This window comes from Mobula birostris, chromosome 19 (assembly GCF_030028105.1).
Source record: "Mobula birostris isolate sMobBir1 chromosome 19, sMobBir1.hap1, whole genome shotgun sequence".
Lineage (NCBI taxonomy): Eukaryota > Metazoa > Chordata > Chondrichthyes > Myliobatiformes > Myliobatidae > Mobula > Mobula birostris.
This window is the reverse complement of record NC_092388.1, coordinates 10,918,165-10,941,276: the sequence shown is the minus strand read 5'-3', so window position 1 is coordinate 10,941,276 and position 23,112 is coordinate 10,918,165. Positions and strand designations below refer to the sequence as shown.

At 37.3% G+C, this 23,112-nt stretch overlaps 1 protein-coding gene across 1 annotated transcript; it reads right to left on the bottom strand.

Moving 5' to 3' along the window:
- Positions 1 to 3,209: 3,209 nt before the first annotated feature.
- Positions 3,210 to 6,843, bottom strand: LOC140212434 (homeobox protein Hox-A3). Its single transcript, XM_072283215.1, has 2 exons — positions 6,387 to 6,843; positions 3,210 to 4,839 (listed from the first exon to the last, which is right to left on the bottom strand). The coding sequence occupies exons 1-2, from the start codon at positions 6,841 to 6,843 to the stop codon at positions 4,067 to 4,069; spliced, it is 1,230 nt and encodes a 409-aa protein (XP_072139316.1). The 3' UTR covers positions 3,210 to 4,066.
- Positions 6,844 to 23,112: the final 16,269 nt, after the last annotated feature.

The following is a 23,112-nucleotide window of genomic DNA, read 5'->3' as shown; positions in this document are numbered from 1 at the left end:
TTTTGACATTGGACCCCAGAACCCAACCACATAAGAAGTTACACAAGGCGAAGCTACAGCCATTTGCTTCCATGCTTTCGCTGGGAGTTCGGTCCCCCCATTATTATATTTGTACTGTACCGGATATTCTTTGATTTTTATTCTGTATGGAGGCAATAATTCACGCAGGACATCGAATGTGGTGGTGATTCTGGATACAACATTACATGATTTTTTTTTAATAGCCGTTTATTTATGGCCAACGAAAAAAAGGCATATTACTGAAGGTACTGTATAATCTTATTTTGTGAAATCTGTAACATCTGCGGATTAGCTCTTCGTGATAGTAGGCCACTGAATTTAAATCATTCGCAAAGCACCGACACACATGTACACTTAAGCATCCACGCTGATAAACTCGCAAGAATAGAAAAACAGATGAATAGATAGAATAAAGATATGACTTTATTTTATATGAAACGAAAGAGTTTCAGTTAAACGCGACTTTTCGTAGCATAACTGAAGCAGTAAACTGATCGTCTGCTTTCAGGAACTTATCTTTAAATTATCTTTATAAAATTAGTTATACTTTAATATAAATTGTGAAGGGCGGGTGTGGTGGTTGGGCGGGGGAGGGGATGAACGCTAAGTCACGATACACTTATATTCGTTATGCCCACGCAGTATTTTATAAATACACCAGCACGTCGACAAAATATCTTTCGCGAACGAGGAATTCAAGGGTGCTGGGAATTTATTGGAACAGGCAAAATGGAAATGGTAGTGGTTTGCTGGGCCTCAGTATTGCTTATACCGCAAACAAAGCTGAAAGGAAGTATGCGCGCTATCAATCTTGCTCGGCTAAAGGTCTGACAGCTTCTGGCCCCCAAGAACACATTTAAAGCTTCTCGCTGCAATGTCGAATATCATCAAGAATGTGAGAACCCTGTTTGGTGCTTAAAATTGTTGCAGGGAGTATTTTGCTTACCCTCATACCATAATCAGCGCTACTCTATTATTACACCAAGCGGTGAGTTCGTTTAAAAAGAAACATTTAATCATTAATACTAATTTTCCCTCTTTCAAGTTTGTAATGATGATTTTTTTGGTGCTAACGTACAAATGAAAAGAGCTTTTTGCAATTAAATGGAGCTTTTGTATGTGAAACTTGAGTAGGCGTTGGCGTTCTGCAAATTTTCAGGGTCTCTGTGGCAAGGATATGTGGGCGAAAGCAAATCAGTTTGTTAGCAACACCAAATGGTATGGAATAAAAAGAAGTGTATTTTAAGATTCGGAAATGCTGATTTTATGAATAACTTTGCCATTTGCAAACTGTAGCAAAGGATAGATATGCGGGGAGAATCGTTCACTATTGCATCTTAAATATTTTGAAGAAAACATACAGGTCCTATTAAAACGCTAGCTAGATTATCACTATGTTCTGGGTAAATCCTTACTGTGTTCTGGGAGTAATGGTTTGTTATAAGCGTTTTAAGTATTTAAATTAATTCAAATTTGAAAGTTTAAAATATCACAACGATAAATATTGAGTTAGAATAGCTCTTTTAAGGACTGTTTTGTTGCGATTCAACCTTTCATTATCAATTAAATGTGATTTTAGTTTTCAATTGTACAAAATTACAGCAAAATCACATCAGAAAGGTGCTCTCGTTAAAATACATTATTTATAGCTAATATGCGCGAAAAAAAATGTTGAGGTTTCTTCTCAGGTTACCCGTAGTGATTTCGTTCGATCTGAATTTACGAAGCTCGTGCTTTATAATAAATTCTTGGAGTATTGCAGCCCAGGTTACAGTTCAATTCCATGGTCCGCACTTTAATAGTATCACTTTTAAAGCATTGCGACTCGAGTAAAGAAGGTCGTGCGTGTATTTTGGATAGGAAGATAAATTAGACAACATATCCTTTGGGAAACTCCGACAGAGAGGACACCGACAACATGGCGTCTCCTTTCTGAGCGCTCCTGCTCTATCAAATGGAAACTAATTCCTTTTATTAAAAATGTAGCATACCAAGTATAAGCTCTCTTTTTCTTGTTTCTTCCACATTTTTAGAAGCACACGGGAAAATTTGCAGCGCGTTAATAAATTCTCCAAAACCATATTTCTGCCTATATATCAATATACACTGCACACATATATATTGAGACGTAGTTTGATAGATCATAAGGTTATGTGATTATTAATGCATGCCTGGAATTAAAATGCCTTATTTGAAAATTAATAAACTACATAACAGTAATTTTAAGTAACTATCTGACAACAAGGAAGTCTATCCGGATACTTTTATTTTCAGTTCTTGACTCGGGGAAACATGCAATAGGAAGAAAAAGATCCTGAACTAACATTAGTTGCTGTAACTATTGAATTACTGTATGGAGTTTACATTACAGTTTATAACTTAGGTGCAACTGATTATAGCTGAAGTAGTAAGTGATAACTTCATTAACTTTGAAAATTAAAAGGGCATTTTAAAATAAATAAGCCAGCATTGTTCGTTCTAGTCTTTTTGTACGTTGAACGGTAGGCGTTTAAATGTCTCAACCCGAATGCATGACTGTTTTTCTTTCTTCATTATTTAGAATCGGCTTGTTTACGAATTTTATGCATTCATCAGCTAGAGTTAAAATCTTTTCCAGCAATGTTTCTAAATCAGATATTAATTTAAAACCATGAGTGACAAACGTTTCTGAATCCTGACATTTTCTTTTTTCTTTCTCCTCTCAGCACATGCATTGTACGTTGGAAAACGAACGAGGCGACAATAGCTGGGCTTCTCTCCGATGGTGAAATATTTTCTGTGCAGTGTACTATCTGTACCTTTTATTTGTAGTGTGTATTTGTCTTGATCAAACAAACTATTACTAATTATTAAATATAATAAATCCAACACTATTTTCTTGTAGAGTTTTTCATTTCCTACATGGGGGGCAGAGAGAGTCCCTTTCCTTTTGGACTTCAATAAATGCAGCATTGGAGACAGATGCCAGCCACATGAAAATGGATGATGTTACAGTGTGGGGGTGGAAGACTTGGTTGTAGCCACACAACACAAAGGAAACCTGATTACAGGGCTGTGTGCTTTACTGTGTGTTGCTGAACTGGTTTGCATTTTTACAAGCATTTCAGAAGGAAAATAGTGCATTGATTTGAGCAGAGTTAATATTTCAAGCAACACAATATTGCTGACAAAAAAAATTTATTCTTCAGAACTAGCTGTTCAACGGGTATTTCATTTGCAGCATGGAATGCATATCTAAAACAAAATTGTGGCAATGTTGTGTTTCATTTTAAGAATACTACAGTTACAGACTAAATTCTGTTTTCTTGGCATTATTCCCACAATTGACCAAATTGCTTTCCTTTATTACATTATGGACAGAAAACTATTTTTCTGTGTATCTTACAGGAATTTAAAAAGAAACATATATTTACCATGACTTAAAACACAAGGCTGAACATAACCAAGTAAATAGTTAATGTACAGTTTTCTTTATAAATATGTGTCAATGGGGATAAATAATATTTTAAACACTTAGATTATTCTCCTTTGAAAGAGCAAATAAATAAATTTGAATGTTCACCAGCATACACACATACTGAAAGATGGACAAGAATTTCTATTTGCCCAGGGAGACCCTGTACAAGCGCATCGATCTCGTTTAACCATTCAATGTAAAGAAGTGCAATATAAACCATTTTACTGTTCCTCATAAGGAAAAATAAAGCACGAACAAATTCACGTTTAGGTATTTTTTTTAGAAAATTTGTTCATATACCCTGTTCCATAAGAGTAGAAGATTATATATGCAAAGTTCTGGAAGCCTTAGTACTTCACTTCTACTACTGAATGCTAAGGCTGGAGTCCATGAGAAGAACAACCACGAACCAGAGACAGAGCAATACAAGCAAGGATTGGTTGTCTATAGAAACACCATTACATGTAAACTATAAAGATTGATACTAAATCAAAAAGGAGAAAGAGGTGAAAGGAGAAATGTAATTATAAGGTTAAGATGACATAAATGCATAAGACAGTGATAGTACACCAGGAGCCAACCGGTCCATTACAGATGGGTCAGTTTCGGTGCTTCCTGAATTCTTCCCTGAGACGGATGGTGTGAAGAAAGGTCTGTGTATGTGGGATGTGGGTCACAAGGTCCATGATGATGGTTGCTGGTCATTGGCCCTCCACCGTTATAGTCCATGCTTCCAGAGGGAGGGTGGCCAAGGTGGGTTAAGCTGAAAAGAGAAGGCCCAGAGCTTGGCATGGATTCTACAAAGTTCCCTCCAACATACACTGGGCTACCCTGTAAATGAGGAGTCCCATAGCTGCCATTACCTTGAAGAGGGTGCGAGTCATATTCAGGTGTCACAGCTGTTGTCCCAGCATATCTCTTCTGTGGAGGTGGGCAATTGTTGAGAGGCCCAGGATAAGATGTAGGAATACCATATGCATTTTGATGAGGTTTGCTGAAGGAAGTAGGTGAGTGAGGATCATAGGGTGCACTGGTCGCCAAGGAATGCATCGAGTTTGCATATCCTCCCGCCGCGGAAGGCGGGATGGGGCTTCTGCATGGCGACTGTCCTCCAGAGGAAGTTAGCATACCTTTTGCCTTCTGATCTTTCTTGTACTTCATTCTACGATTCTGGAACCAGATTTTGATTTGTCTTTCAGTGAGGTTTAACAAATTGGCCATTTCGACCCTCCGGGGCCTACAAAGGTAGCGATTAAAATGAAATTCCTTCTCCAATTCCACCAGCTGGGCACTGGTGTAGGCTGTGCGTGCCCTCTTGGATGCTGGGCCAGGTGGACTTTTCTCACCAGCAGAACTTTCAACTATAAATAAAGGAAATGGCCATTAAGCACATCTGTAAGGATATACATCAATATCTACATATCTAAGTATCTATTTATCTACTTTATATTTTTAAAAGATATATAAAATGTTAGAATATATATGTATATATATATTCTAATATTTTTAAGAAGTTACACAATAAAATTGGCCATTGGACCTTTAAGAACTGTAACACATGCTACTCTGGGCTATACTGAATACATACATAGGTAATCATAATATTGAGTTATATTTAGAAATGAACACTGATTTCTAGCGCCTGATCTACTTTATATAAAATACTAACAAACCAACTTGAAGTGTCCTTCACCCTCTACAAGAAATATGCTTGTTTATGTCACTACAGTTTCTAACATGGCATGTTATTTCAAGTTATTGAGTGGTTACTTAAAAAAAGCACTTGATTGCATATAATTTTCAGTGGTTCAAGAAGGTGGTTCACCACACATAATCAAAGGCAATTATGGATAGGCAATAAATTCAGCTCTTGCCAGCAATGCACACATCCAATAAATGAACAAAAATATATTCAATATGGATAATGATAATTCATAACTACTGATCGCAATTTTCAATTGCAATGCCATATGTTGTTATGGTTTACAGAAAATTTATCAAATCTCTTATTAATGTATTTCTCAGCTTGTGAATATAAATATATGTTTGCATATATTTGGTTGTGACCACAGATGCAAATCTAAATTTTAAATATTTCCAAGCCATTTTAATTTATAAAAGAATCACTGCTGTCCACAAATCATGCTATTAATCATATAATAATACACATATTTTCAGGGATTGCATTTAGATAACAGATAATTTAAGTTAAACCACATTTATACTGGTCATTAAACCTTGAAATGAAATGAAGATTATGCTATTCACTGTCCAATCCTTGGATTGAAGACATACTTAACTACCCATCTGGACATTATTGAAATTAGAACAGGTTATATATATATGATTCTAACTTCTGATCAGTATGAACATATACATAAATAACAAATATAATATTCAAATAAACCCAGTATAAATGAAGTAGAACAAAGTTGTGCTAAGATTTTAAATATGTTAGAGATAAAAGATCAGTGGGAAAGAGAGAGAAAAGAATGGGGGAAGAGGGTTCAACAGGGCTGTGGAGAGAAGGTGAGATATAATTGCTTTTCGCTCTCTCACACACATACGTATACACATATACATACAAATACACATATACGTATGCATAAATAGATAGATAGATCATAGATATAAATAGATAGATATAAGCTGATAGATAGATAGATATAGATATGGATAAATATGTACCTTAATTTACCTAAACTACATTTTGGAAATAATGAAATTTATTGGCTCTTTGTCTAATTATTGTGTGAAAATGTTTAAACCACTTTTAAAGGCTACATAAGCCACACAATTATTTGATTGACCACCTGTGATAGTGATAATGAGATTGACTTTGTTAGCATGTACTCATTGCAACTCTGTCATGACAAGTAAGTCAAAAGAAAAACAGGTTAAGTTATACCTGAACTAGAACTGCTGGTCTTTTGCTTGGCATTTTGGCGTGACTCTTTCATCCAAGGGAATATTTGTTTACTAATGGTGGTTTGTGAGGTAAGTGTGGGGTTTTTGCTTGTGCTAGATTGATTTGAGTTGCTGCTGGCATTTTGGGGTGGGGATACAGATGGTGGGGGTGGGGGTGGTGGAGGTGGTTGCGGCTTTTGTTGCTCTGCAATAACAGGGAGATGGCTCGTTTGGTTGGCACTGGTTCGCATGCAGCTCTCATTAAGATCATTGGGCTTGTGATGAGGGGCAGAGCTTGCAGGTGACTGTAGAGAGCAGGCAGGCCGGTGGTAGTCATTTTCCACATGAGATGAAGGCGGATATTGCTGCTGGCTGGCATTGTAGTTAAAACCATTTGCTCCTTGGTACGTGTAACCACCGAAAATCGCAGAGCTGTCGTAGTATGTTGCTTTTTGCATCTCGTTGCTTCCCAATATTTATTTCGCAAACTGACAGGGTCTTGACACCCTTATAGAATAACATTGGCACCCGGTGTCACGTGACTCTTCTTCCAATGGCCTCTTCGGGTAGACCTAGGGTTACAACAAACAAAACCATAATGGTGAAATGGTACAAATCCATCTTACTCTCAATAGCAGCTGACATCAAAGCCATAAATGAAAAAAGTGTGCAGCAATATTTGGTCACACAGCTTAGCCCTAGGCGTTCTCAGTATAACAGCAGTTTAAAACTGACCCTCAGCACTAAATGCTCAGTGTGGGTGAGAACCAAACATTGAGTTCCTTCAGATTCTGCTTTCTTGTTTTATTTTGTCTGATTATGGAAATACAATACTACTTCTGGTTTCCTGTGAACCATGGATTTCGGGAGGTTGACCTAAAAGCAGACGGTTTTTTTTTTCCTTAGGTAGTTAAAAAGAAACACTGCGTGCGAATAAAACAAATGTTAAAACTAATGCTTTGTGATTTTTGATTTGTGTATATCCGTTTAAATTGGTCGATTTTAAATAGGCCGATCATTATATAAAGCAGATATATTGACATAAGCTCACACAAATGATTAAATCATTTGAAATATTTGTTCAAAAAAATAAAACCAAAGGAAAGCAGTTTTTGGAACGCTAACTTTTCAGCAAGGATAAATACAAAAAGTGAACACTAACTTGTGCAAAGTTTTAATTTATGATTACGATTAAATTGATAACTATAAAGTTAATTATCGGCAAAGTACCTTTTAAGTAACTCTTTAAAACTATTACCAAACTTTATTGCAGACTGTATTTCCGTGTTGGCCAGTATTTGAACATTCCTGCCAGATAGACATTAATGGTATTTACGCGCCTCCGGAGAGGAGCTTCGTTTTAAAATGCCTAAACTCTGAGCCTTGGACAAGAATTTCAGTTCTCGCCCTGCACTGAGTGCATTGTTTTCTAAATAATTTAACTAGTGTTTGTTTTGACTCTCCTGATTTCCCCAGACTGGCGAGCAGAAATGTCTTGCTTTTTTTGTTGGTTCCACTTTTAACGGGTCACCATTTGGTCGGGCGGAAATTTCAAGCCTTCTTTTTTACTGTTTGAATTCTACCTGTTAAATGCATGATGGATCGGAAAGCGCCAGGAACCTGAAAAACTGGCGTTCTTCTTCATGACCACGGTGTGAACTTTTCTTCCGACCAAACGATAATAGGCTCTGTCTCTGAAAGTGCTCGTAATTTGATGTATGGGGGTCACTAGGCCGGGAGAAGAGTTGAAAACCCAGCCCACAGAAAGCGCCTGCATCACGAGAAAGGGGCAGTAAACAACCCACTTCAAACCTTTCAGTTAATTATTATTTTCCTAAAAATATAACCATACCGGTGGTTAAAGAATAGTTTTATACTGTCGCGCGGAATAAATTAATAATGTTGAATTATTTTTGCATTGGATATATAAAACTCGCTAAGGCCTACAGATCACTAATTAATCTAGAAATAATGTTCGGTTACTTGGTCATTGATGGGTTCCTCTGGTAGGTTAATTATCCTAAGGATCCCTGCTTACACCGGAGTATTACTTTCTGAAAGAAGTTAGCCCTATCGAGCAAACCATTGTTTCCTTGGGGTTTCTTTGACTCGGTCACCCTAATACAAAGCGAATCTGTCTGAAAAGTCAAGAACTGCAGATGATGAAAGTCTGAAATAAAAGCAGAAAATGCTGAAGATGTTCAGCAGACCAAACTGAGACTAGTTTCAAACTACTTTCAAAACGGTCATTCCGAAATGTTTTCTCCGCGTTTCGTATAAAATTATTGACCGGTTAACACTGATGAACTACTTGGCCCTTCTGTCCCCCTGTACGTCCCTATTTTTCAATAAAACATAACTCACAGCATTCCAGTGAATATGACATGAACCTGGAGTTACCTCCAAGGCCGCTGTAATTTTTTTCAGGTCTATAAATGAAAACGAAACTACCGAGGTCAGCAGGCGGGATAAACTTGCGCTAAGGTTTTAAATGACACCTTTTGTGCGTTTCTGAAAGTGGGCGATTCAAACGCTAAACTATGCTTTTCAAAGATACATTTAACCTCCTGTCTTCAGAACAAGTCATGTGCCATTGTTGACAGCAGCACTTAATGGTCCCAAAGCATTTTAAATATTGAAATCATAAAATAGCGAGTATTATGCATCAGACTCTCCACAGCTGCGCCTGAAACCTAAACCCTGCGACGATTTGCTTTAGGAGCTAGTTATCGCCATATGTATTGAGTTATTAGGATTTAATGTTAAGAACTTGTCAGTAATTTGCCTTATTTCCAGTTCTTACTATATGATCGAAACTGTTTCACAAGCATACATAAATAAACCAACGGGGAAAGGTTGTGAATTTTTCATTTCTTTTCGACGAATAACTAATAGAAACCCCTGTGAATCACTGCTCAAACATCAAAAATGTCTTTTGCTCTTTCGGCCCTGCGTGCCGTCCGCCATTTTCCCTGAAGCAACAACCACAACTTTACTCACCTGTATAAACGCTATGATTTAATTCTACGTAATTACACTCCGATATTCGGCAAAATAATTTTTGTTCCAATTTCTATTTTAAGGGAAATTATTTACTCTCGAATTACTCTGGACTCTCGTTTTGTTTATGTGTCTGAGTGCAGAGATGGTTGGTAACTGGAAGCACATACGCAGCACAGATAATACTGCATATTCACGTGTGTGCGTGTATATTAACTGCCATCTGGTCAAAGGGTTGTCAACTGAAGTAACATATAGAGTTCACCTAACAATCCTTTCACCAATTTAGAAGTCTCTTCAAATGCTAGGAGTATTTTCTAATTTATTGCACAAATAACCCTAAACTACGCATACTGAAAGTTAAAAAAAATGCCTCCATAACAGCCTTCAGCGTTCTCTACATCACTAAGGTTAGAAAGGTGGGAAGGTCGAAAAAGAAAGCATTGGAACTCAGCTTCTAACAGGAAGAACAGAATGAGTATCTTGGTAGGTGTGTGGTGGTGTGCCCTAGGCTGCGTTGTAGGCAATAATAAATTCATAAAACTCCGAAAGTGCAGAGGGAAGTAGCTCAAAGAAACCGATCAAGGGCGAAGGAGAAGCAGAACATTGGAATGAAAGACTTGAATTGGAAGCCTACGGGTATCAGTCACGATATGAAAGGAAACTATAGCATGTGAACTTTTCTTGAACCGAGATTTAAGTCATATGGTCATAAATCACTGGGACATAAACTCCGCCATTCACGAGTGATAGCCTATTTGTGTCCAGCTTACCTTAGTCTCTGACGATAGGCGCAGACCACGGCACAATATTTTCAGATTCACCGGGGGAAATCGATAAGCAGAAGTTTCAGAACTTCGGAATTAATTGGAATGAAGGCAAACAATTACTCTTGAGCGCTGAAATTCGACAACGGCAAATGGGAAAGGAAAATGGTAGAGCTGAAAAAAGCTGGAGAGAAGGGCTGTAGCTTTTGGATGGCCACCCTTGTGATTATGGTAGCGCGCCCTGGTCAGGGAGATAAGACTACTATCAGCTTCCTTGGCTGCTCTTATCTCATACCAAAGAAATGGGGTATGTTTCTTATGAATATTGAATGCTAAAAGCGCGGATTTTAAGTTTGCTGTCTGGCAGTACTGAACAGACAGGCTGGGTAAACTCCCCCGAAACATAGCGTCACAACTGAAAAATTATGCAAATTAACCAACACGGAGAACACAAGCGCCTTGGTTTGGCAATCACTGAATCTATGCAATCAAACTTGAAACGAGCTTGTCCCATTTAAATCCACGCACTTTTTAATAATCACTCAGATCCGAATAGAGTTTTGCCTTATTTAAATGTGGACACACACTTTCGCATTAAAAGTACTAGCTTAACTTTTTATTAACCCCTGGTTGCAAAGAAAGGCCTTTGTTTGAAGGTACAGCATGAGAATAGTTAAGAGGAAAAACGATGCGGGAGTAAAAGTCCAGCCGGTTTCAAACCGGTTCAGTTGATTGTAAGGCACATCCAGTATTTCGGTGTTCCCGAAACTACAGGTTTTAGAAATGTTAAACTCAAAGTATTTCAGCTACAAGAGTAAAAAGTTACAACTGGGGAGGAAACGAAAGAGAGAAGGCGAGCAATGAAAGAGTATATGAGCTATAGACACCCCTTATGCATACCAATGCTTCTGTCGTTTATGGCTACGTAAGATTTATGACTTCATGCACTAAGGCTGTAAACAGAGCACTAAAGAGAAAACACTTGCCCCTATCGCTTATTGCGATGCAACTACATGAAAGGGGAAGCCAAGCAGCGTAGGAGGGAAGATAGGGCCAAAAATTCACTCGTATGCAACTTTGCAAGTAAGCCGCTCAATGTTTTTTTCTCTCTCTGTAGTGAAGTACTTTATTGTCAATGATCAACCCTTCCACTATCTTAATGTGCTGACTCCAACCTTTTCTTCTCTCGTGAGATCGTACGAAGGTGGGAAAATAGTAACGCCAACGGATGCTGGATCTTTCCTTTAAAACTTTCTACCTCTTAAGTTTGGCTCCGTGAATTTCAGTTCAGAAGCGACTGGATAGAAACTGAAGGCCCCGCTTATATCAGCGAACCTTGTAAAGTCACTATCCTCGGATGTAAGAGAACTGCAATATTGGATAAGAATCTATTTTCTTTAACGGATGCAAATATTTACAAAGAGAGAGTAAACGGAGAGAGCTGGAAGTGGCGACTGCTTGATTTGACTTGGTATTAGCAATAGATGCCAATATTTTTAAACAAAGAGTCTGTATAATTTACTGCAACCGTCACACCTTCCATTGTGAAGGTATATTTGTTCAATATAAAGGGAAATATTACATTTCCAATCGATGTTCTAATGTTCGGATAATGCTAATTACTATGGTAGAGCATCCATGTTACCATCTATAATATGTTGAATGTAACTTCCTCTATAACTGGTATGTGTCTTTTTATGTCCAATATCCAAAAGCACACGTGATTTAAATTGTAACAACCTATTGCGGTTCATTTGTTAGAAGCTCAAGATAACCCGCCGCTTAAACGTGAACTAATAAAGATGACACCTTGCAGTGAGAGCATTTTCTGTCCTTAGCCACCATATATCTACTTAGGTATCATAAAAGTTTAGAAAACTCACCGAAAGTTTGTACAGTCTCTGCGTTTGCTTGTGTAAATGTTATTTAGGACAAAGTCTGCAACGAAATCGAGAAACCATTAATTTCCACGCGATAAAAAGAAAGGCGCCGGGAAGCTAAAAATCCTTGTTTAAGAGCATCTACTAAATCTACATGAATTATTAACGGACAGAAATCAACCTAAGATCTCAAATCAATTACACGAAGATACAATATTCCAATCAATGAGGGAAAAAAACGTCCAATATGTACGGATCTTCGTTGTATATCGAACGGATTCTTCTAAGTAAAGATTTATCATAAACCCAACATGTAAACCTTCTGTCCGTCATCGCCGGTGTTGTATTTTATGTACGCATGTCTTCCCAAATGCATCTGTACTAACCCAACTTCTTATTGTTCTTTAAACATGTAAGACGCTATGAAACTGTGTGCTGTATGTTTTAGACATGTTAAATTTGCTTCAGTATTGGATAGTGGGCAAGAAAGGAATTGTAACTCAAGAGCGATTAAAAAAAATTGAAACCTTCATGAAAAATCTTTGTCCAGTGTTTACATTTTATATTGGGGTGACGGGGTTGTAATAGAAACGGCAGATGGGACACACGAATTTAAATAGGCAAACAAAACCCTGCTCCAGAGTCCAATTAGGGCTAAAAAAAATACTAAGGCGATGATCACTGTATGTGCATGGAACCTTTTGTGAAATAACTGTTTGCAAAGTCGCGATAGTGTTCAACACGTTTATTATTCAATTTTTGTTTTAATCGCATAGATCCCAGAAACGAACTTTGTTTATTGGCAATTATATTCTAAACATCACTACCCTCCTCCTCCTCTCCTCAGCCCACGCAATACCCCACACCCACCCCACCCAATACTTGGCTTAATTTTGCACGATTGGTAGAATTTAGCATTGGTAGGATAACCGATCAGGCTATCAATAATTGCCAATGTGATTTGTCATATATAAAAAGAAGTAAAGCATTCGTTAAAGCGGATTGCATTGGCATGACTGTCCCAAAACACCGAAAACATAAATCAAATCGCAGCACTCTGACCTTTTCTGAGAAAGGCTCACTGGTGGGTGCAATTTTTTTTATATACCATTTGCACCCACCAGCATAACATAAGGAGTCTTTTCCTGCCTTTTTCACCGCAAATGTACTCTTAAGACAATGGCAGTATTGAGTTGGGTTCCATCGCCTATTAATTTATTTCGTTAATTTCTTTATGCAGTCAATATTCCAACACAATGACGGCCTGCTAGTAAATAATACCCCAATACAACCTGCTTTGTACCTCAAATTGGTCAAATATTACCACAGTGACGATGGAGAAATGTGGGCAATTGTGTTTAGATCATCCATTAAAGAGCTTGCTTGTTATTTCCCCCCATGAAATAATTGTGCAAAACACACACACACACACACACACACACACACACACACACACACACACACACATACACACATACACACACACACACACACACACACACACACACACACACACACACACACACAGAAATAGAACATTCAATGCTCATCCATGAAGCGATGTGATTCATTGCAATTTCGGTAATTCTCACATAGTAAGGAAAAACCTAGTAACCTAAATTTGAAGGACACAACAATTCATAAACTAGCTAGCAGGATTTTTAAAATGGACGATGAACCTTTCATTGTAGCTTGTTATATAAAGAATAAAATGTCAAAAAAGTAAATGTACATTAATGCCCATGTGTTATAATAATCATTTTATTATTGGCTCTTACAACCAGAAATATTGGCGTCGAATTATATATAATAAACATACATTGTTTTGTTTGTACTTATTCGGACAGAGAGCGGCCATTGACAGGATTTCAATATTCGATTGTTCATGATTTAAGGAACAACACATACAATACATGTGATCCACACACTATTGTACAAAATAACTTCTTTTATATTTACCATATGGAGAGCAAACATTACTGGAAATGGACTATGCGCCGAAACAGGCAGAAAAGAGGAAACTAAGCGTGTTTTGGCACAATCTGACACCCGTAAGGCTTTCCACTGACCTTTGCCTTGAACAGCAATAACTCACCATATTAATGAACAATCAACGGAAGCATTTGAAATACCTCAAAATAAAATCCATTCCGCTAAATGCAGCATCTCTCCCTGTTCGCATATATCCCTTCATGTGAAATCCAGCGCCCAGAGTGCAATCTCTTTAGAAGAAAAAAGCTGGCTCTTAACAGAAAGTGGAAAAGCGTAATCACAGCCGAAGCCAGCCTGGGTCTCCGATCCAAATGCCACAATAATGCGCTGTATTATGTGCTCACGTGGTCATACGTCAACTTAAATCCTTTTATTTGAATTTGGGAGATAATTAAAGGAATACTTTTTTTTTCAAAGTCTAACTTTTAACCCAACAAATCCTAAGAAGTTTCTTAAGCTCAGTTTTGTTGGTATTGCAGAAGGTTGTTCCATGATAATTCCTTGCAAGAAATCCGCGATAAGGTAAGTTGGGTCGACTGTGTCTCACGGTGTGAAAGACCTCCATCCGGAGCGTGTAGGCTGAACTACTTGGAGCAGACGAATAGCTGTTTGTAATGGACTAAAACTGGGGTCTGGAATTTGAATCGATCTATAAGAAAGCGAGCACTCCACATTTTCAACCCAAACAATCAGGGAAGCCCCACAGCTGTTAAGCTTGTGTGCGACTCTCCCTTTTTTTCTGGGCGTGCTTTTTAGAGCGCTATTGTATTGGACTTGCTTAACACCCACACGTTACACCAAGCTAGTTATGGGGACTAGATAAGGTTTGTATTTACCTGACAAAAGGCAGACAGAGAAAGCTAAGGTGATTTTAGTCAGTGCAGCACAGAGTGAGGGGGTAGACTTGATAAGGACATAATGATTCTGATTTTCCCCCCAAATGAATCGTAAATCGTGCCTTTGGGGTCACTAATGCAAAATGTATGTTTAGATGCTTCAGGGCAAGTTGATAACGCGCAAAATTTCTTGGGGGTAAGAAAGCTAAAGTAGTTTCAACATGAGACTTGCCAATGGTCATTGGGAACCTTTGAAGAGAATTAGACAATTCTATTAATTCAATAGAACTGAAACTCTTTATTTGTTTTTTTAAGCTATGTAAGTGCACCATAGATTGAAAGTTGAGGAACATAAAACATGTAAGAGGTAATATTGGTACACCTAACAATTTTTTTCTGGATTAAAATTGCTAAAATGCGTTATGGCAAGGGTTGGTATCTGGTATCTTTCTACTCCAAGCACGTAACTTCATCAATTTAATTTTATTTGTAAAACGTTGTTTCCTTTTGTAAATTCTGTCCTTAACAGGTAGCTCTTATTATTTTTCTTTCTTTACGTTCTTCTACATATCATTTTATGTCTTATCATTTTATATTTCTAAAAGTCATTATTTAAGCATTCATTCTAATCAGTTTTACACAACGTAGATACACAGTCTTCAACCTATATTCTCGTCAGTAAACATTGTCCCATGCCACAAATGGTGCAACGTGGTTCTGAATATAACACTCTTAAAAGTTTTAAGAAAACTCGCACACCTTAAGTTTTCAGTTCCGCAGTTAAGACGAGCTGGCAATGAATTGATTAAAATTATGATCGTTACTATGTCTTCCAATGAAGGACGAAGGACAATCTGTTCACCCTTTAAACTGAACACACTTTATGATTGCACATTCTCTAGATTCTTAACTCGAACCAAAATCCGTGTTCCAAAAAGGCCGGAGTAAAACTTTTAACATTGAGTAAAACATTAATGAATTATTGATTAACGTCTTGAAGTTCGAAAGTTAAGAAGCACGTTTGCATAAATAGTTGAATATATAGTATAACCAAACATATGAATGATGACAGATAGGCAGATAGATAAATAGATAGATGGATAGATAGATAGATGGATAGGTTGATAGATAAATGGCTAGATAGATAGATAGAAAGAAAAGAGTCGATCTTTTATTCCAGCTTTCTTTGCAGAAGGAAATATCCTGTTGTTGGGACGTGGGAAGGTCAAAAAATTAGCGTAGAGAAGTTAAAAGAGTGAATTGAGCAGGGGATCCATCCAGGCAATGAATTCGCTTAAAGCTCAGGGCATGTCGTTAGATTACTTTTCGAAGTCAGGCTGTATTTCAATCCTAGGAAAGTCAGAAAAGACTTTTAGGAATACAAAATTCAACCTGAAAATATTCGAGAAAATTACTTTTATCAACACATGCATTATAAAGAGTGAGGGATCCAAATAAAGGGGCCTTCGGGCTTGACGATAAGCAATGACTTCCCTTTCCTTAGGTCAAATTTTGAGTCATCAATTACTAACTGAACTGGAATTTTTTTCCTCTGTGCAGATAGACAGAGCTAAAAGAAGTCTTATAGCTTACCTGACAATTCAGCCAAATCCAAACCAGCCTCAAAGGACAGATAAAGACTGCTGTGAAATTGATAATGTGCTTTCAGGGGAAAAGTTTCAACGCACGCTGAAGATCCTACATTTTCCAAATTATCCGGTGGTTTTGAATATCTTGCACTGTGCTTGCTGCAGGCGCATTTCCTTTCTACAAACCTCTCTCAAAACAGAAAGGCCGGAGAATGAAGTTACTCCCCTAATACTGATTCGGCGCCCTGCAAAGTGCTGATCTGTTTCCCTTATAGGTTTCTGCAGCCGTCTGGGGTACTAGTTTTCTGTGAGATCTGTGTATTAGAGAAAGAGAGAGAGAAAAAAAAGAGCCCGGGAAACAAGTAGGGCCAAGCCGAGGGGGAAAAAAACCTTGTGGAATCCGTTCACGTGACTTAAAAATAATTGTTAGCAGAATCTGGATTAAATTTGGTTATTAACCGCATACAATAAAGTTTCTGTGGTTCATTGTTAAGCGAGTATGCTTGCAAACTGACATTGCATATATGCGAAGTTGATTTAGGAAACAGCTGCACCAGGCTTGAGAAGAGCTAAGTCCAAATGCGTTACTGAGGTAAGGGTGAAACCTTGCAACAGAGGAAAGGGGATTTGCACTTTAAACCCTAACCACTGCCACTCGTTCATTGACTTTAAAAAAAAACAAAAATCTAGATATTCGTATTTAACAAACAATATAACCGGTTAAGATAATTTATTGCGTTGAAATCTCACAATTCACGCTGCTTAAGAAAGAGAGAAGAAAACTATTTTACTTGGACCTCAAAACAGTAATTAAACTGGGATTCCATGCACATTTCTTTCTGACGTGCATCTGCTTGAGAACCCAAGAATTTATAAACCATTCAAACAAACGAGAGGGCCAAATGAAACAATTGTATTTGGTTAAATCTAATTGATGTAAACCGTAAAAGGAAGGTCTCTTTTAAAAAAAAGTAAAGCGGTTATGTACCAGTAAAATTCTGGTTGGTTTTCATTTTCAGAGTGGCATATGAGAAACTCATTTCTGTGTGCGGGTCCAATTGACAAACCCATCACAACAAAGCATTAAGGTCGAGTAATTTATTGCACATCTCATTCCACGCCATAAAACTACTCCAGTTATCAAACGACAGTTTAAACTAACCAGAAAATTTGAGCTTTCTCATTACTTCTAACCTAACAAAAATTTGGCAATAATATTTATTCGATTTACTGCGGGCATAATATTACCATTAATCCACCGGATTTTAAGGAGTAAACAGACAGATTAAGGGCACCTGTGCCATTCTATCCCAAATCGATTCTTTCTTGAGGGTCTTTCTTACTAGCAGCCTCTTTTTTCTTAGAAACTTGAGTTTTATTTCCCATTTTGCGCGCTGTTGAAAATTTCTAATCCCAACTGGATTTTCAATGTTCCAACACGGGAAGGTCGTAAATGAATATTCACTTTTAAACTGTATTTTTATTCTGTCTGTGATAAAACTGCAAATCAAATCGGAAATGCAACGCTTGTAGATAGTTACATGAAACGGGAAAAATGAGAGAAACGGAAATAGGCGGTGGCTCTTTGAAGTCCTTGTAAGTCGAGTAATAATTAAACAAAGAAACGCGCTAGTATTTCAACCCGCTTCACTGTATTTTGTTGATTATAGCTGGGGAATCGCGTGTTAGCTTCAATAAATGGGATGAAATTTGCTTACTAACTTTATAAACACAGACATTAGGGAGGTTTACATTAGAATAACGCAGGGACCAGATGGCAAATAAAGGGTAGTTGCACAAAGCACTTGTATTTTGCCAATCTTTTTTTTACAACAAATTAACATGTAAAGGAACATAACTGCCCTGCACAACTGCAGTTAGAGGAGGTTTCCCCACAAATGTGTCTGGAAAACATAGGGATGTTAACCTATACTTATTAGTATCTTGAAGTTGGTTTTCCTGGAAATAATTAGTGGGCTCCACATTTAATTCTAGAAATGTTTAAATAAATCAAGCTGTATGTTTGTGGCTCCAGTGAATTCTTTGAGGTTGCTGTGAACCCCTAACAAAGGAAGTACCCAAGGCTTTTGTTCCCTCAACTAACCACCAAACTGACACTCTCAAATGGCTCCATGACTACCTTATTTTGCGCCTGGGTAATACATTTTAACGCGGAAGGAATCTGCTCTGCCGAGAGCATACCGCCTCTCATCTTATAACACTCTTGGAAAAATAAATGACATTTTCATTTAGTGTCCACTGATTCCGATGAACTGTAGCACCTAACCACCTGTTACTCCCAAATAAGTGTACCTGAGACTAGCCATGGAATTTCGGCATTACACCTAATTCCATTTCATTTTTTTACCTCCTTAACTCTGGTCTCTAGCCCATCTCAAATCCCAATTTGGTAATCCTGGTGCTTGCCCTGTTTCTGAATAGAGAGATCCAGATCTGTAAGAAGCATTCAATGTTAAATTAAAGGACAGTTGCCAAATGTGCAACTCATAATGTGTTTGTGCTGTTCCAATTTTAGGAGGTGGATCCAATTACAGAAGTGTTTTATTGGAATGCCAGCCCGGAAGTTCAAGCATTGTACTAGCCGGTATACTGTTGCAATTATCTTGTTTTGATTGATCATAACGAATAGTAGGACTAATAAAATGTACTTGAATGGAACGATAAGACATTTAATTAAGTGCTATGTACTTTTACTAATGATGGTTTGTTGTAAATATTGGGAGCAGTACTTAATTACGAGTGCAAACAAATGCACATTTTATGAATGCCCTTTCGCCAGGTAACAAAACCAAATCTATCTGTTAAATAGGAAAAGAATATTGAAAAGGATGAATGTATTCTCTGGCGAAGACAAATTGCATCTATATGAGTTCAAAGTTTATTCCAACAACGGATGAAAATAAATGAATTTAAAATTTGAATAATCAACAGGGCTGGGGAATTATCGCAACATATAATAAAGACAGGTGTTTCTATACAACTCTGTAGTCTTATGTGTATTGTTCATAGTTGCAAATCAGGTCTAGACAAGAGCCAGGCAGTATATAGTCAGAATAAGTGCATCACTTTGTTCAGAATTACATATGTTAGTACATTTACTAGAGCAGCATAACTCTGTCATTTATTGTAAATCGCTCAAATTAATGAATCATAGAGGAATTTAGCTGATGCCTCTTCATTTCCAAACGCTCCTGCCTACAGTTGCAGCCCTGCGCATGTAAGAGATGGTGATTTATTAACGACAGGAAAATTGAACAAAGCAGCTCAGCTACACCGTGGTATCCAGGCATACATACTGTGAACTAGAACATCATCATATGTGTTTGTATTTGTTGCAATTAATCATGAAAAAATCTAAAATATTACTGACACGCGAGAGACTGACTAAACACCATCACAGACATGCCGTGATTTAAATCTGAATACTAAAGGGCGCTATTCATCACATTTATGACAGTTTTAAGAAATAAAAAAAATGTTAAAACATAAACAGAATAAAGGAATGATCATAAAAACACTACTTACCACAATTCTTAGCTGATCTGTACCACTTCACTCTGAGACAGATCTTCCAATTATAGACTTATTTTTTAAGGAAACTTCATTTTCACATCAGACTGAAACAGATCTAGTGCGAATACTGACGACTACATATCTATTCCGGACCGGCTGCATTAATTATTTAATGAGTCACGTGACGGGAGAGATTAAAATTTCAATACATACACGGAGGAGACGCGTGACCCTTTATCTTGGAGTGTGGAGTTTTTTTTTCCTCTTTGCGCCCTTCTTACTTGAATCTTTATTGTTCGTGGGTTTCTTTTAGTGTTTGGATGCTCGCTGGTAAGTGATAATGAAAAAAATGACTGGCTTGTCCTGATCCCAGATTTGACAGGTCCGCCATTTATGTCACCTACATTTCGAGCTGCCTCAGTCCAATATTCCTGGGCATTTCTTCAAGCTGTCTTTATTGTTCGCCTGACAGTTTGATATTGAAGCTCAGTGTTACAGTACTCCGCATACATAACAGTCACAGGGAAGGCTAACTCTTTCATATGTGACTTTACATCCCCATAAGGCTGTTAAATTTGACACCGAATCGACCCTCACTAGCCACAGTCGATATTTTATTATACCACCCAAATGTGTATTAGGCTTTATTTTGTGATTAGAGGTCTTCGACATCCTACGATTATCATGGTACATACACTGGTTATTTTAAGTGTGACAAGGAACATTGTGCAGCAAAAACAGTCGATTTAATAACAGTCCCAGTAAATTTAATGGTTTGGTGGCAATTTTGCTTACAACCTCAGTTGGCTTTAGACTCAACCCATATTGTTCTGGGCACTTTGCACTTGTGACTCCGTTTACATGTTTCGAATGAAGAAATGTTTTTACAATAAATTTAGTCAGTTGCCAACAACTCTCGTAAATGTCGACTGCAAAACATATAATATCAAGAAAGTAAGCACGTGTTTGGCCGAGGAAAAAAAGTAACAGTTATTCTCTTCAATAATCCGAACAATGGAGTGCTCCGATAGGTGAATTATCTCACGATTACAAGTGAAGGATTGAATCCATTCTCTTAAGTCATTAACTAAAAATGTGTTATTAATTAAACCATTCAAAACAACCATTGTTTCTTATCACGTGCAACTTTCCGAGCTTGTATATAAATCATTGACAAATCTCCTTTACATAAGCACACGCCGCACATTTAAAAACATGAAGTTAGATACAGTTGATCTGCGTGTGCGTGTATGTCCATGAATGTATATGTGTGATTGTGCTTTATTGCGTGTGTAATATTCAATATTGTTGGATACATCAAGGTAGTTTAAATGCACATTGCTTGGACATCTTAGACAGCTTTTTTGATAACGAGCTGTATTCTTTTAGTTCCTATCTGCGGGCATAGGAAATAGTGGAAAGAGCACTGTCCATCTCTTAAAGGTCAAGGGTTTGAGGGGTCAGTCTGCAACGCTAAAAACGGCTAATCGGTCAGAAAATTTGTCCTCTTGGTGAACTCACTCTGGTTGCCCAGCCGTTGACAAACAATGCAACTTTTTATTACAAAAGGCCGTTCGATTTACAATAAACTAAAAACATCAAAGAGAAAGAAAAAGATGCAAACTGGGGTTTCATGTGTTCAAGGCACCTAAAATTTGGTCTAATAAAGGACAGGCTATAATCAACTTGCACTTTGCAAAACTGCTTTTACATATTGTAAATTGCCGCCTGCCCTTTGAAATATGCGTCCTATGATTTCCTGCTGTAATAACGTTGTCCAGCTAAAACTCCACAACTTTTCCAAGGATCTTGGGGGGGGGGGGGTTGCAGAGAGGCATGGTGTGTGTCGAGATGGCCACATTTTATTCAAGAGATCCAATGTGTTCATACACTTCTCTAAAAGAACACCCTTCAGACTTGCTGTTGAAGTATACAAAGAAGTATTTATTGAATGAGGTGATTAATGATTCTGGGTAAAATCTGTTATTTTCAATCTGTTTAAAATTCCTTTTTCAGATAAGCAAGCACGGTTGTCTAATGGCTGAAGTTTCTCGTCGTCCTTTCTTTTCCTTTCTATATTCGTTTGCAGTTGTCTTAAAGACCTTTTAGAAGCCGTGTTTTATAAAGTTTCTGTTTGATATTAGCTCTGGTTATTTGCAATTTCTTTTTAAAAAACAATGTATTTTAAAAGATTGCGGTTAGAAAGTAAAATGTACAATTCAGTTTATTTTTCTGAGATTCCGGGAAAAGCTTCTGATTGATTTATTCGTGAGAATTTTGTGCGTGACCACAGATTATTCCAGTTTTTAGGCAATAATTTTAGGAGGAAATGAACCCAACGCGCTTAAAATGCTTTCCCTTCGCCACAATGTGGTGCATTCGGTATTTTGACTTTGTTTGTTCTTGTTATATTTTGTAGAGAAATAATTTTTTAAAAAGGAACGAAATTTCCTTGAGTGAACTTTAAACAATTGCTCTACCAAACTATTATTTGAAGAACGCATCATTTAATACACAGAAAAAAACTACGCTGATTCTCAGGAACGCTGATATCAGCGTTGCTTCAAACAAACAATATAATCAAGCAGATTAGATTATCGTAATGTTAGAAATCGATAGATACGACTTTATATTTAGTGAATTCTTGCTTAGCTAGCCTCTTCTACAAGATTAGCAAAACTATATAACAGTAAATATTCGCTTTATGCTCCCGCAATTTATGTTTCCTTGACCATTGAGAACAAGTAATACTGGTTAGCGAAATTTAAATTTAGCATTTCCCTGGCCCTTAGATGCAAAGTCAATCTAAAGAATAATTTCACATGATTATATATACCCTATTGCAGGATCGGAAATATAACAATTAGCTTTATAAAAGGCCCTATTCGCCACCTTGCAGATGACTTATTATTTGATCGCCTCACATTTTACTGCATTATTTACGACCTAGTGACGTAGAACTTGATGTGGAAAGGTTGTAGAAAGATGAATTATAGACCCAGACAATAACTTATCCTCTTTCGCTGGATTATTCTTAGGAATCACGGGCTATTTTTTGCAATTTTTTTTAGAAAGCTAGATTTTTTAGTTAAAAACGTGAACAATCACTTAAATGTATGGTCACGTTTT